The sequence below is a fragment of the Populus alba genome, chromosome 17 (genome assembly GCF_005239225.2).
Source record: "Populus alba chromosome 17, ASM523922v2, whole genome shotgun sequence".
Classification (NCBI taxonomy): domain Eukaryota; kingdom Viridiplantae; phylum Streptophyta; class Magnoliopsida; order Malpighiales; family Salicaceae; genus Populus; species Populus alba.
Window position 1 is genome coordinate 3,654,222 of NC_133300.1, and position 16,679 is coordinate 3,670,900.

Consider the following 16,679-nt stretch of genomic DNA (forward strand, 5'->3'; position numbering starts at 1 on the left):
AATGATTTTTGAATTTTTTTGGAATTTTTTTTGTTTTTTTTAAATAATATTATAATATATATTATATTATAATATAATATATGTGGATAGTCTAACATATAATTTTATGGACAAGATAGACAGACCAAAGCTAAAAAAGAGGTTTGGTTGTGTAAGAGAACCAGTCTGATACGAAATATCATAATTATGTGATTGTTGGATTACTTTGCCAGCTTACTTCGAGAAGGCTTTCAAATGAGGCCTTGAAGTTACTGTTCTATGGATTTTCAGCTTTAATTGAATTTTAAAATACATTAATTTTTTTTTTGAATTTTAGCCAATGAACTGTAATCCCAAATGGGGCCAAGCCCAAGATCCTAAGTTGGATCTGAAAATGATGATCAATACCATTAAGACCTTTTAAACTAGGATTGCCAATGAAATCTCCTAAATAAATAAATAAGTAAAAAACGAGGACTGCTGTAGCTCACATCATTCAATCTGCAAGCTAACGTTTGCACGATAAGGTAACATTTTAATATCATAATGATTAAAAAAAGAGAGAAAAAACATTATAATATCATAGCCATGTCTACCAGTATTAAATTAAGAGAAAAGGTCAAGTATTTATTGGTGGTTCAATCAACGCATAAATGCTGCATGATGGACCAACTTAACTGCATTTTTTTCCAGTACAAATAACTGATAAAATTAAAAAAAAATATATGTTTAAATTTATAAATTTCATATGAAAAATATTTTTAATTTATAAAGTTATCTGAAATATTTTATAAAAAATAAACTCACGACTTCTTCTGACTATTTCAACTGCCACTACTCTGTCACCAGTATGATGAAACCAGCCTAGAGAAACTACGGCAGAAGGCGGCAGCAGCAGAAATCAAGAGGAAACAACCGCAATGAATCGACGGTGGGAGGAAGTTTCTAGCAGAAGGCTGTGCTGACGTGGAAATTGGAATTACAGCTGATGTAAGTCAGCATTCTGACGTGGGTTCCATGCAGCAACTATATAGGATTCAAGGAGTATCTATGGGAGAGGAAAGTCTGGAACTAAGAGGTTAATGTGTCGTAGAATCACTGTTGAAGACAGCAGCGGCTCAAATCGAACAGAACTGCGTCGCTTTACGAAACCTTAAGACAATCACATCGTTGCTGCTACAATAGTTATCAGAGTCCATCTGCCTGGCAGGTTGACCTTAAACAATCAAACCGAATAGATGTCATTGTTATGGATGGAAATTCAGTCTTTTCCTTGAGGGTACAAACAAATAGCATGGTTAGCTGGTGTTTTTATTGCATAATAAAATTACTAAATTGTATTTAAAAATTATTTTTATTTAATTAGCATTATGGGACAGGTTTTTGTATTTATGCAGAGCTTATAATTTTGGTAGGTTTTTTTTTTTCTTTTACTATTTATAGACATACAAGTATAATTTATATCTAAAATGTTCGTAATTTAAAGGGCATTTTAGAAAATTAATATAAAAGTTTTGTGAAATATAAGATATTAAAGTAAAACCATATAATTAATTAAATTGAGATTCTAATTTATCTTGTGTTCAAATCCAACATATTAATTAGCCCTCAAATTAGAAAAGCATGGCTTTAGGCCATATCCACCTAAACACACAATGGATTTAAAAATAAAATTATTATTGATCCAAAAACATTTCTCAGGGATTTTTTATACAAAAATTATTATTATTATTATTATTATTATTATTATTATTATCTAAAAATATATAAAAGTAAGAACTATTTGTTAAAAATCTAATTCAATAAAAAAATACTCTTAGAATTTACAAAAAATCTAATAATATATTTTTTAGGCTCTGCTAGCTATAGTTCAGGCATGGGTTGAGTCCTAACATGATTAGCTTTATTTTGACTTGGATTATAGCGAGTATTGATTTTTTAATTTTTTTTGTTTTGATTTATTTTTAAATATTAACATCAACTAAATTAGCATATTATAATTAAAAATTAATCGCGTCAAAAATAGATTTTTTTTACTTAAATAAAACACCGACAAATGATGAAGGTTACCTATTTCTAACCCAAGACAGCTAACCATTCAATCCAATTACTTAAGAGTCAACTGAACACAGAAAATGAGTCTTTATATAAAAGAGAAGATGAATGTGAGCTGGCGATGAACTGACGACATGCATGTTTTCGTGGATCCTTTTTTCTTTAAAGAGGGAAATAAATAAATAAATAAAAGTCAAGTAGATGGAAAAAAGTCAACTACTTAATATGAATACAGAGGCACATCACATATTAATTAACATTGCTACAGTTTATAAGAATTAAAATATAAAAATAATATATATTTTTTTAAAAATCATTTGATGATACCGTGTACATGTGCACATGCATGTATTTATATATTGCAATAATTAAATAAGAGAAGTCTTTTTTAAAACAAAATTGTCTATTGACTTAGATTTAATTGAACATGCTTTATGATTGTTGATTTTTAATTTGAATTATTTTTCATAAATAACTTATAATATTGTTAAGAAAATAATCAAGATAAATATTCTTGATTATTTCCTAATCAATAAAAAAAAAAGATCAAGAAATTAAATAACTTAAGGAAATCAAAAATTTATTTCAAGAAGATTATAAGTATTTTCTATAATTTATTTTATTATATTTTTCTATATATCTTGTTATACGACTATATAAACTCTGTATGGATTGAAAATAAAACACACATGAAAGATCTAATAATAATTTCTTGTTTTATTCTTAAATTTGTTCCAAATTAAAATGATTTTAATTAGAAATATATTTGATAAAAATGATTCAAATCAGTTTTTTTTTATTAAATGTAGTATAAACATTAAAAGTTAAAATTTAAATTTTTAATAAATCAAGATTTTCACTTAATTGTGTATTTAACAAAGTTTTAATCCAAGTTAAAAGTTAATTATTTCCAACCAAACATGTTATTAACTATTTTAAGAATAAAATATTAAAAAATAACTCAAAATCAATTTATAAAAACAATCATGACAAACAAATTCTAATGCACATGCCTGATGAATTATTATGAATTGTTAATCACCCGTCCTTGCACATATATTTTGGGCTCAACCATTTAGGTTGACAAGAGCAAGAGACTACGCGAGGCTGAAATATACAGGAAAGGGGCTCGCTGCCTGGGACTATACACAGAGATACTGTCGTCTGATCTCCCTCAGGTCAGCACTAACTTGTTTTGTTCTTTGAAATGTTTACTGACGATCTTTTGGATCTGGTTTAAGCTCTGCACTCTGCAAACCTTAGGTGGTTCTATATAAGTTTATGCATTCTATCCATAAAGTTTACCTTTCCGCTGTAAAGCTAGGTCTAGGTGGACGTAGTTCCATTTTTATTTGTTTTCTTTTTAAAGAACCATTTTTATTTTTTAATATTTTTTTTAAAGAAGCGATAAACTAGACCAGGTCTGGTTTTTAATTAGAATATAAGCAACTTAACAGGAAGAACAGAGTTCAATAAGATTTTGGGGAAATGATGTAAATAGTCGTGAAGGTTTTTTTAAGAGAATGTTTGGTACATCGTCTAAGCAGAACTTTATAAAGATTTTGAATTTATTTTATTTAAATTAGTATTTTTTAGTAATTTTAGATATTTTTAATACGATAATATTAAAAATAAATTAAAAAAATATTATTTTAATTTATTTTTAAATAAAATATATTTTAAAAGCAATCAACTGCTTTTAATTCTTTTTTTATTGGATTTTTTTTATATTTTTTTTCCTTACTTTTCTCTCTTTCTCTCTTGCCTTTTCTTTTTAATCTTTTTCTATTTTGCTTCTGCCCAGTCAGCAACATATAAAAGAAATGAAGAACTTATTTGTTTTATTTTTTAATGACAAATAATTATTTTACCTTTAATGAGTTTGTTTTGCTTTTATTTGATATTTTTTTTTTTTTTTTGTTAATACTACCAAGTTCCGTTTATCCTAAAATTTTAACCATATTTTATTCAATATATTTTAAGATTTCTTGTAAAAATTTCAACCCAATTTGATAGTCAGATTAAAAATTACATCCAATAACATAAAACCAGTCAAATTATGATTTTTCATCAAATTTTTAAATTTCTTCAAAAATTCTGAAATTTTAACCCAAGCTAAAGTATTATATTACAAGGCTCTATGTAAATTTTTAAAATTTTTTGATAATTTAATTGAGAATTATGAATTTTTTTTAATATAAAACTAGTCAAAATATATTGATAAAATCTTTATATAGGGTAGAGGCCACCCTAGCCCTCAGCATGCGTCCGCCCTTGGGAAAGCCTACGCTCCACTACTTATTTCAATAGGTCCTCTTAACCGCCAAAATAAAAGACTAGAGGCCATGGAAAAGGAGAAGCTGAAATATTTGAAGAAGCTTACTGAACGGGATGGGAAGAAAATTATTGATATTTTGATCAGCATTAAGAACCAGGAAGAGCGTCTCCGACACTGTTATTCAGAGAAATTCAAATCAATCGAGAGCCGTGATTTCGTAGAGATGATCCTGCTGGATGCTGTCTTCATCATTCAGTTTTTGTCGGAGTCAAAGGATGATAAAGGTCCTAAGAATTTTGAGCCCAGGATGACATTTGACATCCGAGAAGACTTGATGCTACTTGAAAACCAGCTACCACTCTTCATTATTCAGGAAATATATGACCAGGTCAAGCCCCCTAGCGAGGACGCTACAGCCATTCCTTTTCTTGATCTTGCCACGTTTCATTTTGGAAAGTACACGTTTTCACAAGGGGTAGAAACCAGCCCTAGTGTAAAGGGAAGCAGGCATTTCACTGATTTACTAAGGAATTTGATGTTGAATGGAGCCATTCAGCGAAGTTATAGCTTGAACCCTATCATGCTGAAATATAGTGCCGTCATGCTTCGCAAGGCAGGAGTGAAGTTTCAGGTCACCCAAGACAAATGCTTGGTCAACATAAAATTTGAGAAAGGAGTGTTGAAAATACCACGCTTGGAAGTTGATCACTGTTTCGAACGTCTTGTACGAAATATCATGGCCCTGGAGCAGTGCTGCAACCCGTTTGAAGCTCACGTATGCAGTTACATTAAGTTTATGGACCATCTTATCGACAGTGCAGAAGATGTGGGTTTGCTAGTCCGAAAGGGAATCATTCTCAACTGGCTAGGTGATGATGCTGCAGTTTCAAATATGATCAACCATTTTTGCGAAAATATTGGTGACAATTACACTTGTTTTGGTGATATCTCTCAAAAGATAAATGCCCACTATGAGAGCCGCTTTAACCATATGAAAGCAACCTTGAAACTTATATATTTCCCCAATATTTGGAGAGGTACGGCAACTGTTGCAGCAGCTATCCTGCTGATCCTCACTTTGATACAGACTATAAAATCATTCTTGTAAGATTTTCTCTTGCTTAGTTTTATTACTTCTACGTAATGATTGATTGGAATATTGTTATTGTTAACTTCCTCATAAAATTAATTTCCACAAAGAATTGTTGTTAAATTTTGGGTTTATGTAGTTCTGAACTAATAATATTGTCGCAAATTCTTGTTGTATTGTCCTAAAATTGAGTCTGTACTTGTGCCCTGTGTGCTGGCCTTTTAAAGAAAAATTGAAGGACAAAGGTGTTGTATGGGGCTGCTACTTTGACCAATTTGAACATTAAATAACGTGATTCCATGATATGTTGTTCTATATTGTGACTTTCTTGTTATCATGAATTAACATCTTGAGGTCAGTTTATTGCCATTAGGACTCCTTCATCAGTCAACATCTCTTCATTAACACAGGATGATTTGTGGGAGTGTTCATCCTTGTCACCCCAATTTTTTTTTGGTCCCCTTGTCACTCAAGTTACTCCCGTAAATCATGTTAGGTTGTCGGGTTCTGCTCCTGTTATGATCAGGCAAATTTTGCCCTTAAAGTAGTATGAAACGCTGGATTGTCAATGATATTCCAAATCAATGTGTTGCTGCGAGTATGAAACACTGAATTAACTATCATGCATATGTAGAGCTATGAGATTGTCACGGTAGAGAATTGGTGGAGAAGAGAGTGGAATGTAAAGATCTTTGGGATTGATTAGTGGTTAAGATGATATGAATATATTCTAAGACGAATCGTCTATGTGGTGACAATGATTGTACATTGAATGAGATAGTCGATAAATTGATATGTTCACTTATAAAGAAACCCTCATAATTTTTTATATTATGTGTGTATATATATATAAAAAAAAAAATACAAAAAACAAATATCATGATAAGAAGATACAAAAACTCATAATCGGTTGAAAATGTTAAATTGTAGTATTTTTGTATTTAACATCCTCCAGAGAATGGGGGTGTTACATTATCCAACTTCTTTTGCAGCTCCTTCTTATTACTAACCCCTTTTCATTTGAGATTTATAGCGATAGATGACTATCTTGCATCTAGCTTTGCTCTTTCGTTCCTCAGAGCATCTTGGATAAGTTGTCATTCCTTCATATTGAGTAATTAGGGCTAATTAAAAACTCCTTCTGCTACTCCTCGTTGTGCACTAAAATAGATTGCCCCTAGTCACTTCTGATAACGTCGAGCTCAACCAAATAATTAACCTCTTTAAATACTTAACCAACCCCCAGGTTCTCTTTAAATAAACGACCTAAATTAATTTTGTAAGAAACAAATTTCGGTCATCTTGTTTTTGGATAACAAAATGTTTGTGAGCTAGTATTATAATCACTATAAACCCTAACTGGTCAATATATATTTTATGATATGAGACTAATTATGTGAAATAAAAGATACTATCATCTCTTAAGCGTTCTACCTGAGATAGTTTGCATGATTAGTCTTGTCTTAAATTGCTGAAAGTTTGTTGTTGTTATATTTTTATGGTTTTCCTATAATATTTCTAACTCTGTCGTTAATGAATATTCACATATGAATATTTTTAACTCTAGCGTTAGTAAATATCATGTAACCAAAATAGTATGGTATTTCTAGCTCTGGTGCTAATGAATAAATTCATAAAATTTGGATTTTAAAAAAGAAAAAAAACTTTTTTTTTTTTTGAAAAAAGAAAGGTGGACATATATTGTGTATCAGTTTCACATTTTTGTAGTAAAATAACCCACAAATCAATTGTACAACAAATTCAAAAAAAAAAAAACAAGAGGGACATCTAAATAAATCAACGAAAATCCTCAAATTTTTTTGAATTTTTCTAATATAAAAAAGAGGTTCATTTAGCCAATATTAAAGAAAAAATAGTAATAAAATATAAAAAAATATAAAAAAATTATTTTACTAAAAACATCCTTAACCAAAAGGAGATTGGGTTGACTGGGCCTAAGGCCCAACCCCTCCATTTTTTATAAAAAAATAGAAGATATCTGGGCTGGATCCAGCCCAGCCATAGACCCAGTAGCCCAGCCTGGTTACTTGCCTACCCCGTTAACCTGGCTTCTCTCTCTGTTTTTTTATTTTTTTTAACTTGCTGCCGTACGTGTAAACAGTGCACGCATGCTTGCAAGGTAATTAAAAAGGCAGGGAGGGAACGAGAACGGCTTACTTAGTTTGCAGGCGATTTGGACGAGAATCCACAAGTGCTTGTTGCTGGGCGAAGCTTCTGTTTTTGGCCTCCTTTCTGCTTTCTGCCTTTTCTTCTTTTGGTCTCTCTGTTACTGTTTCTCCCGTCAATTCTCTCTTCCTCTCATTTTGCTCTGTCTGTCTTCTCTCTGCTTTTCTGTTCTTTCCGTATTTTTCTCCCGGTCTGTGTGTTTTCTTTTTGTTGTCGCTGTGTTGTTCCTCCCCTCTCTGGTCTCCCCTCTCTGGCTTTTATAAAGCCAGAGAATGCATGATCATGCGCGACCTGCATGTCCGCCCTTGTTTGAGGAAAAGTCGGGGGCTAAAAGCCCTGTCATTGCTTCACCCATTCTGGAATTTAGAGATACATCGTGTGGGTGAGGGATAGCAGGCAGCTGGTAGAAGACGTGACCCACGACAAGTTTCTGCTGAATCAATGGAATGAAGACTATGAACAGTTATTTAAAACGGCGCTGTTTTATCCATGGAAATGGCTATTTTCAATTTTACCCCTGAACTTCTGACATTTAGCAATTGAGCCCTAAGAAAATCCTTTTTTTTTTTTTGCCCCTGGATTTTGGTGCCATTTACAAAATAGTCCTTGGTTTCCAATTCAATCCTTAATTGGCTCTTCAACTTTTAATTCTTTCAAAATTACCCCTATACTTTAGTATTTTTTTCAATTAAGCCCTTGATTGCATTAATTAATTAAATCAAAGTTTAATTAAGCCCATAAACTTATTAATTCTTTCATTTTTTGACCAAATTGACTCCAACATTTATAATTCATCCTTATTAGTTCTCAAACTTTCAATTTGTGTTGTCTTGACTCAATTTTCAAATTATTTTTCATTCATTCATTCTTTTTAGAATAAAAAATTGGGTTATGATAGAAGTTATAGTCTTAGCTAAAAAATCCTGTAAAGTTTAGGACTTTAATCGAGTTTGCAAAGTGAATTATTAAGGAGCTTATACTATAAAGGTATGTTTTAGGTCATTAAATGAGAGGTAAGTTTTCTACCTAGTCTTCAAAAGATTTATAAACTGCCTAGTGACCACTTTATATAAAGGCAGTATAAGGGTTTATAAGAAATGGTTGGGGCATGGTGTGACGACCATTATCGAGTAAACATTCAGCTCATTGGTTGATGTTTCACGAATCTGAACCATGATTGAAAGTCATGAGACAAACCATTACTCCCTACCTAACTTATAATTGGATTTATTCACAAAATTAAAATACATAAAGGCAATAATCTAAACCCGATGTACTTATACATGAACTGGAAGTAAAAATGCTAAAGTAGTAAAAAATACGTGCTAAAATTAAATTAAACAAACTAATAAAAATACGTAGGCAAACAATCAAACAAGTAAAGCTTAGTCCAACAAGACAAGGCATCTCTAATAGAGTATTTTGGATTTATTTTGCACTTTGTATCTTCAATACCTGAGGGTATACTTTACAATGTAATTTTATACCCCCAAATATTAAATTATACAGCTAAATCCTAACACTTTAAATATAAAGTGAACAAAATAATTAGTGAAGGATTTTTTATATTTGACCGAACCCTAACACATAATCATAAACTAGTAACGATATCCATTTTTGCATTTAAAAACATTAGAAGGATACATTTTTTTTCCATAAAAATATATTTGGAAAACGTTTAGGATTTGGTTGTATGGATGAAAATATTTTTTTTGTTTTTGAAATAGGGTTTTTGTTTTTGGAAATTTTGAAGAAAAGCAGGTATTTTGTATCAGGTTTGTATCTTATAGTGTAAATCTATGACCTGATATTGATAACAATTGGTAGAAAACATATGCGAGAAAGTCACAAAAGATTTTTGAAAGGAGTTTTTGAGATTTTTGGATTTTTTGTTTTCTTTTTATATTAATATTTTATATTATTTATTTAATATATTATTATATGGGCCTGGCCCAACAGGGCATGGTTGGGCTGATAGGCGACCCAACAAACCTAACCCCCCTCTATCTCTCTCTTTTACATTGGGTTGGATCAGGCCTAACCATATCTGTTAGGCTGAAACAGGTCAACCAGGGGGCCTACATGTTTGCTGGTCTGACTTATTGACCATGTTAATTATTTTCATTGCAAGCAGAATTGCATGTAGTGGTTAGGCAAGCTGGAGGATGAGGAAGAGGAGAAGAAGAAGAAGAAGAAGAAAGGAGGGGGGAGGTTACCTCGTGTGGGGGTCATCGTGATGAAGAGGTCTAGTTGGTTGCTCAGGAGACATTAGTGGAAGAGCTGGCGGTGCAAAAAAAACCTTTGGTGGAAAGGAAGAAGGAGAGATTGGCTATGATGGTTCCTGTTGTCAGCGAGGAGATGGGTTGATGGAGGAGGTTTTGTTGTAGTTGTTTATAATGGTTCTGAGGTTTATGGTGGCTGAAGAGGCGGTGAGGAGAGATGATGAAGATGATAATGGCAAAAAAAACAGGGGAAAGGCTGATTTTTCCTCAACTTTGGCCTTCAATTTCCTTATGCTTAGGATATGGAATCCAGTCCTATGTATAGGGGGTGGAAGAGGGACATTTTGTCTTTATTAGTGTCAAAATCTTGGCCCTTAATTAGAACTAGAATGATCTCAATCGTTGGTTCAAAGTTGTAATCATGATTTGTTAGGTTTGACAGTTGAAGGCTATTTGAGCTGGCCTCTTTGGACTGGTGTCATGACCATTGTGGTGTTAATCAACTAGAAAAAACCATACAGAGGTGTAGTCAAATGTTAGACCATAATTTTCGTGCAAGTTTTGTTAAATTTGATGGAAAGATAAAACATTAAATGCTCCTGAAATGTAGCCCCTTGAGCAGTCTTTTCAAGCAAAATGAAAAAGAATATGAAAAATAACCAAAACAATGTTGTTTTGGTAAAGTTCAATTTAGTCCTTAGATTTGTGATTTCTCTCAATTATGTCCCTAATTGGCTTCAAACATCTAATTGTATGCAATTTTGTCTCTGCCGAACTTCAATATCAACCCCAACTCTAGCACCCTTTTTCACATTAGTCATTGGTCTTGCATTTCTTTAATTTAGCCCTTAATTGACCATTAAACTTTCAAATCTCTTCAATTTCACCCTTGATTTCATTCAATTTTGTCCCTAGAGTTTGGCGTCTTTTTCAAGATGGTTATTGGCTATGAATTTTTTTAATTTAGCCCCCAATTGACCCCAAAACTTTGTTTTTCTTGCGATTCTAACCTTGATTTGAACCATTTAACTTTATAAAAATTAAATTTTGGTCCTCTAAAATTTCAATCTTTTTAATTAAGCCCAAATCGTGCTCCTAAACTTAATGTTTCCCCAATTAAGTCCCTAATAAAATTAATTTGACTCATTTAAACTATAATTAAGTCTTTGTACCTAATTAAATACTTTAATTGGACCCAAATTAATTTTGAAATATAATTAAACTTTTAATTTGATCAATGATTAAATCAAATTAGCCTATTCAAAATAAAATTATATCTTTGGAATTAATTTTTATGTAGATTAGTCCATAATCATTTAATTTGATCTTGAATAAACATTGGCTTTTCAATTTTAAGCACAACAATGTACAATCAGGCTTACAACTTCATTCAAAATTGCAGCTTGATTTTATGCATATTTAAAATCCTTTCCTAGCCAGCTTTTTCTACATTGTCAGTCTCTTTTATTTTGAATTTTATTTAAAAAATGAAAAAAATTGTAAATTTAAGGAAGTAATCCAAAAATGGATTATGACATATGATATAAAACTTAAACTTTTGCTTCAAATCAAGTTTTCCTTCAGCTTATCTTATCAAAATATCTCAATCTAGTTGTTCTTTCAGCTTTTTGATCTTCTATGGTTTTAGTCTTATTTCCTTGCGTCTCAAAAATATTTTTTGGTTTTAATTTTCTGCAAATAATTTTGGAGTTCAAAAAATAAGTTATGACAATTAGAATATAATTAGTTTTAGATCGATATAGACATGAAATTAAACAACAAATAGGATAGTAAATTACTAACGCAACGCATTCAAGACACCTATAAATAAAAATAATTAGTTTACCTTCAAATGGTTCTTGACCTTTTATTTTCTCGCCTATCTTGATTCATACGCACACAAAAAACAGCTAGTGAAAGCTAGCTTCATCATTAAAAAAAAGGGGGGGGGGGGTTATTCGAGGGTTTTTATATAAAAAATATCATTATTATTATTATTATTATTATTATTATTAAAACATGAACTTCGTGAGGAAACATTTTATATGATAAAAATATCCTTAAGTTTTGTTAATCATTACATGTAATGAAAGGATTTTATTGGTAACTATTAAACATATTATCTTATCTTAAAACATTATACATGTTAAAACTAAAAGAGACTTACATTATACAAGAAAAAAATATTTTTTTATATGACAAAACAAAATATATGCCAATACTAAGAGATAAGAAAATATCATCTCTAATTAAAAAGAAACTAAAATATTAATATAATTTCTAAAAATTAAATTAATCCAGTTTCTCTAATATATATCTATTTGTCATCTATCGTAAACAACAATATGATAATGATAATTAATAAATAAATTTTAACATAATAGCTGTAAATATATAAATGTGAAAATGACAGATAACTGAAGAAAACACGTTTTAAAATTGAAAAAACACGATAGTCAAGTAGATGAAAAAAAAACTCAGCAACTTAATATGAATATAGATGAATATTACATATTAAAATTGAAAACATCATATAAACAAAAAAATTAACAATAGATTAAAGTTTATTATATTGTATCAATTACTTAGTCAAGTGCATATATATTTATATATTGTCATTACCAATAGGAAAAACATATTCCATCAATTTAAGAAAAAAAAGTTACAAAAGTTATTTTATAAACAAAAAATTTCATTTACTAGTAATTATATGTAAAAGCATAAACTATGTTTTTGAAATATTTGATTTGATAAAAATGCCCATAAATCTACCAAACAATTAAATATATTGAAAGGAGCTTATTAGTAATTATTAAAATTATTGTCTTATTTTAAAAACTTCTAGGTACCTAGTGTAAAAAGACATAACTTTCCGTAAGGAAAATATTTTTGTATACATGAATATATAAAATATATGTCAATATTAATATTTAAAATAAATATCTCTAATTAAAATGGAGGTAGCAGATAGGATCTCAGGTTGACGAAGTTGCAACACCGATTTTAGCTTTGGTTAAAGGGAATTGCCAAATAGAATTTCAAGTTGATCGAGCTACACATAAATTTTGATTCTGGTTAAAGAGAATCGTTAGATGGGATCTCAGATTAACCCTACCGCAAACACATATTTCTTTGGTTCTGGTTAAAGGATATCGCTAGATGAGATCTCAGGTTGACCGAGCCACCAGTATTATCTTAGCATTGGAAGAAAAAGTGAGAAGAATCAGACCATTAAGAAATTCTCAAAAGAAAGAAAAAAGTTCAAACCCTGCTATCAGGAATAATATTTTTTAGGTTATGATTAAAGGGAATCGTTAGATGGGATTTCAGATTAACCCAAACAAAGACAGAATTTAGAGGATCGCCATATCGAGATCTCATAATAACCATGTAAGATCCCACATCAGCAGGTGAGAAGTTAGTTGCTGGTCTTATTAATAGTGTTGGTTGCTAACTTGTTGTACGCATTTTGGGGCATCAGGCTCACGTCACCAGGAAAAAAACCGTGAGGGCGGAAGGCCCAAAGTGGACAATATATAGTAGGTTGGGCTGGGCTGTTACATTTGGTATCAGAGCCGACCTCACTGGCTGTTCGATGGTGCCGACGGGGGGTGGATTGTAAGATCCCACATCGATGAGTGAGGAGTTAGTTGCTAGCCTTGTTAGTAGTGCTGGTTGCTAACTTGTTGTATGCGTTTTGGGGGGCTAGGCTCAGTGATGGGCTCGTGACACGACCAAAAGATTGATGTCTTCTCCCAAGTGCAGGAGTGTCGAAGTAATAAATAACCCGGCAAGATCGGGGTCGAACCACAGAGAGGTTAATTGTGTAAATTATAAATAACAAGACAACAACAACAACAACAATAATAACAACAATAATAACAATAGCAATAATAATAATAATAATACTCAGTACGTGGTGTTGTTATACCTGAGAATGATCTAAAAGATCGGGTCACAGGTTTCCAGCCTATATACTGAGTTTATGAAAAGATCAAAGAGATAAATTATATACTATAAACAGAATGTAAATAATAATAATAATACTAATAATAATACTAATACTAATACTAATAATAGTAATAATAGTAATAGTAATAGTAATAATAGTAGTAGTAGTAGTAGTAATACTAATAATAATAAAAAGAAGAGGAGGAAGAAATTAATGAGAAATTTTAGATGGAAGATTAATGTAAGGATTAAATAATAATAAAAACAAATGTCAAGGTTAGAGGATCCACCAATGATATTTCAAACAAGTATAGTATAAACTCTTATTATTCAATTGAAAACCACACACAAAGGAGGTTCCAATCGGATGATTTCTCATTAATAGCTCATTATAAATTATTAACATGATCATATTAATTATCTTATTTACATAACACCAAACTTTTAAATATTGTCAGGAATTCATGATGTTAACTAATGTTAACAACAAATCAAGTTCCTTTCATAGCCCAGGTGTAGGTAATACCATACGGTTGGGCTATGAGAGTGCCAAGCATTTGTTGTACCAAGTGTTATACAAAACAAATCTAGATTAACCATTTAACAAGCAAGGTATTAAGAGTTAGTAAGATAAAAAGATAAGACATGTTAATATTAAACATTAAGGTCCATGTTGAGTTTATACCATACTTATTCTTACACCATTAGTGTAACCTTTTCACCTTGACATAATAAACTTAGCTAAACATAATGAAGAAGAGAAACATAAATAAACAAAACAAGAACATAAAGAAAATACAAGTTAACTAAGTAAAGGAAAGGAAATGAAAAGCATAAACAAGATATTAATGAAAGCAAAACTTAAGAACTACAAAAAAATAAAAAGAGAGAAATAAAGAGCATGAACTTGATCTGAACAATCAAGCTACTAAATACATGGCAAATGCCTCCTTTTATAGGCCAAAATTCGGAATTATTGATTTGATGACTAATTGTTGAGTGGGTGGCCAACTCTTGACTTTGTGAAAATCCTTATCTTCTTGTCTGAATAAAACGAAAATGCTAGCATCAGAACTGGGCCCACTTGAAAACATGAAAGTTGTAGGAAATTGAATCCTCTTTCCAGGAAAACAAATGGAGGTGATTTGGACTTCTAGAACTCCAGATATGGGCCAAACACTAAACAGTGTTCGGGTTGCAGGACAGATTCGGACTTCTCCATTGTTGCTATAATTTGGACTTGAAAACGGCTTTCTTAGATCTTGATGAAAACATGAAAGTTGTAGGCCTATGTCTTACTGAATCCGTGTAAAAGTTTTAAGTCATTTGGACATCTACAACTCAAGATATGACCCAATTACCGAACAGTGTTCCAGTTTGGACTGCACCAACATCTCTTTTCTAAGTTTCACCCTCTTTTTATCTTCGCAAATTTCAGTAGTTGAATTCATCAATCAGTCCTTTGATTTATGTGATAGCCTCCATTTAAGATGAACATTTACCATATATTAGGGCATTTTATAGTATTAGACTTGTTATTATAAAACATGCTTTAGTTAAGGAGTTATTGATACTTTAAGTGCAAAATGATGATATAAAACCTTGATAAATATGAACTTTTAAGTACTAATCACACCCCCCAACCAGCTTATTACTAGTCCCTAGTAATCAAAGCGTTAAAATAGAAAAACAATTTGTAAATTCCATAAAGCAAGGCATTCATCATTCAACTTCCATTAATCTATCCAGATAAACAAACTCACATTAAATTTATATTCCTACTTCATATATGTTAAACAAGATATTAATAAACCTTCTTTTTATGTGCTCAATGTATGAAAACATAGATGATGGGGCCTTTGTTGGAAGAAAACAATATTATGTTCTAATGTTAAGGTTAACTTCGTTGGTTGGGATTATTATTTATTTATTTCTTTTTGTTTTTTTATTTTTTTATTTATATACACATACATCTTAAACAAGAAATAAACAAGATATATTCCTGCTTCATATATCTTAAATAAGATATTAATAAACCTTCTTTTTATGTGCTCAATGTATGAAAACATAGATGATGAGACTTTTGTTGGAAGAAAACAATATTATGTTCTAATGTTAAGGTTAACTTCCTTGGGTTGGGATTATTATTTATTTATTTCTTTTTGTTTTTTTTTGTTTTTTTTTTGTTTTTTTTTTTGTTTTTTTTGTTTTTTTATTTATATACATATACAACACAATGCATCTTTAACCCATGTAACGAGCTTTCGGCTAATGAATCCCAAACCAGTTGGTCTTAGGGCATTAGGTGTTGAGACACCCCTACGAGCTTAGTAACTCGGGTTGCAGATACTGATATGTAGATAGTGCAATGTTTGATTCCCTTAAGCTTTTCTCCTCAACCCATGTAACAAGCGTTGGGCCAATAGCTCCCAAGTCAGTCGACTTTAGGGTATTAAGTGTTAAAACACCCCTTCAGGCTTAATTGCTTAGGTTAGGGAGGCTACGAAACCAAAATTATCTACATTTTTATTTATTATTTGTTTTTTTTTTTTTGCAAATTATATACAATCTCTTTCCCTTAGTTGGTACCTTTAATAAAAGAACATAAATAATGTAATAATCCAATGTGCAACCCATAATCATATGTTAAAGTGTGTGTGTGAAATTAAAGATTGAAAAATACTTGTTAAATGAGCATATGAGCAGAATCAAGTGATAACAATACGAGAGTTTGTAAACCTGAATATTTCAAGAAGTATTATGATAGACCTTGTTAAGAATGTCTACTAAGATGCGTCTCAAGAGTCCCTTTAACAAAAGAACTCCTTTTACTTTGTCATCCTAGTAACAACAGTTTTGCAAATAGTTTATGAAATAGAAAACATAGTTAGTTTTTTTTTTTTAAATATCAACTACT

The 16,679-nt window shown here is 30.9% G+C and overlaps 1 protein-coding gene across 1 annotated transcript in view; it reads left to right on the forward strand.

Annotated features, from left to right (window-relative positions):
• Positions 1 to 4,379: 4,379 nt before the first annotated feature.
• The window catches only part of LOC140954899 (UPF0481 protein At3g47200-like), a 29,381-nt gene continuing 17,081 nt past the window's right edge, over positions 4,380 to 16,679 (forward strand). The window contains exon 1 of the mRNA XM_073405898.1: positions 4,380 to 5,349. Within this exon, the coding sequence (XP_073261999.1) occupies positions 4,380 to 5,349 (970 nt within the window). The remainder of the gene's footprint in view (positions 5,350 to 16,679) is intronic.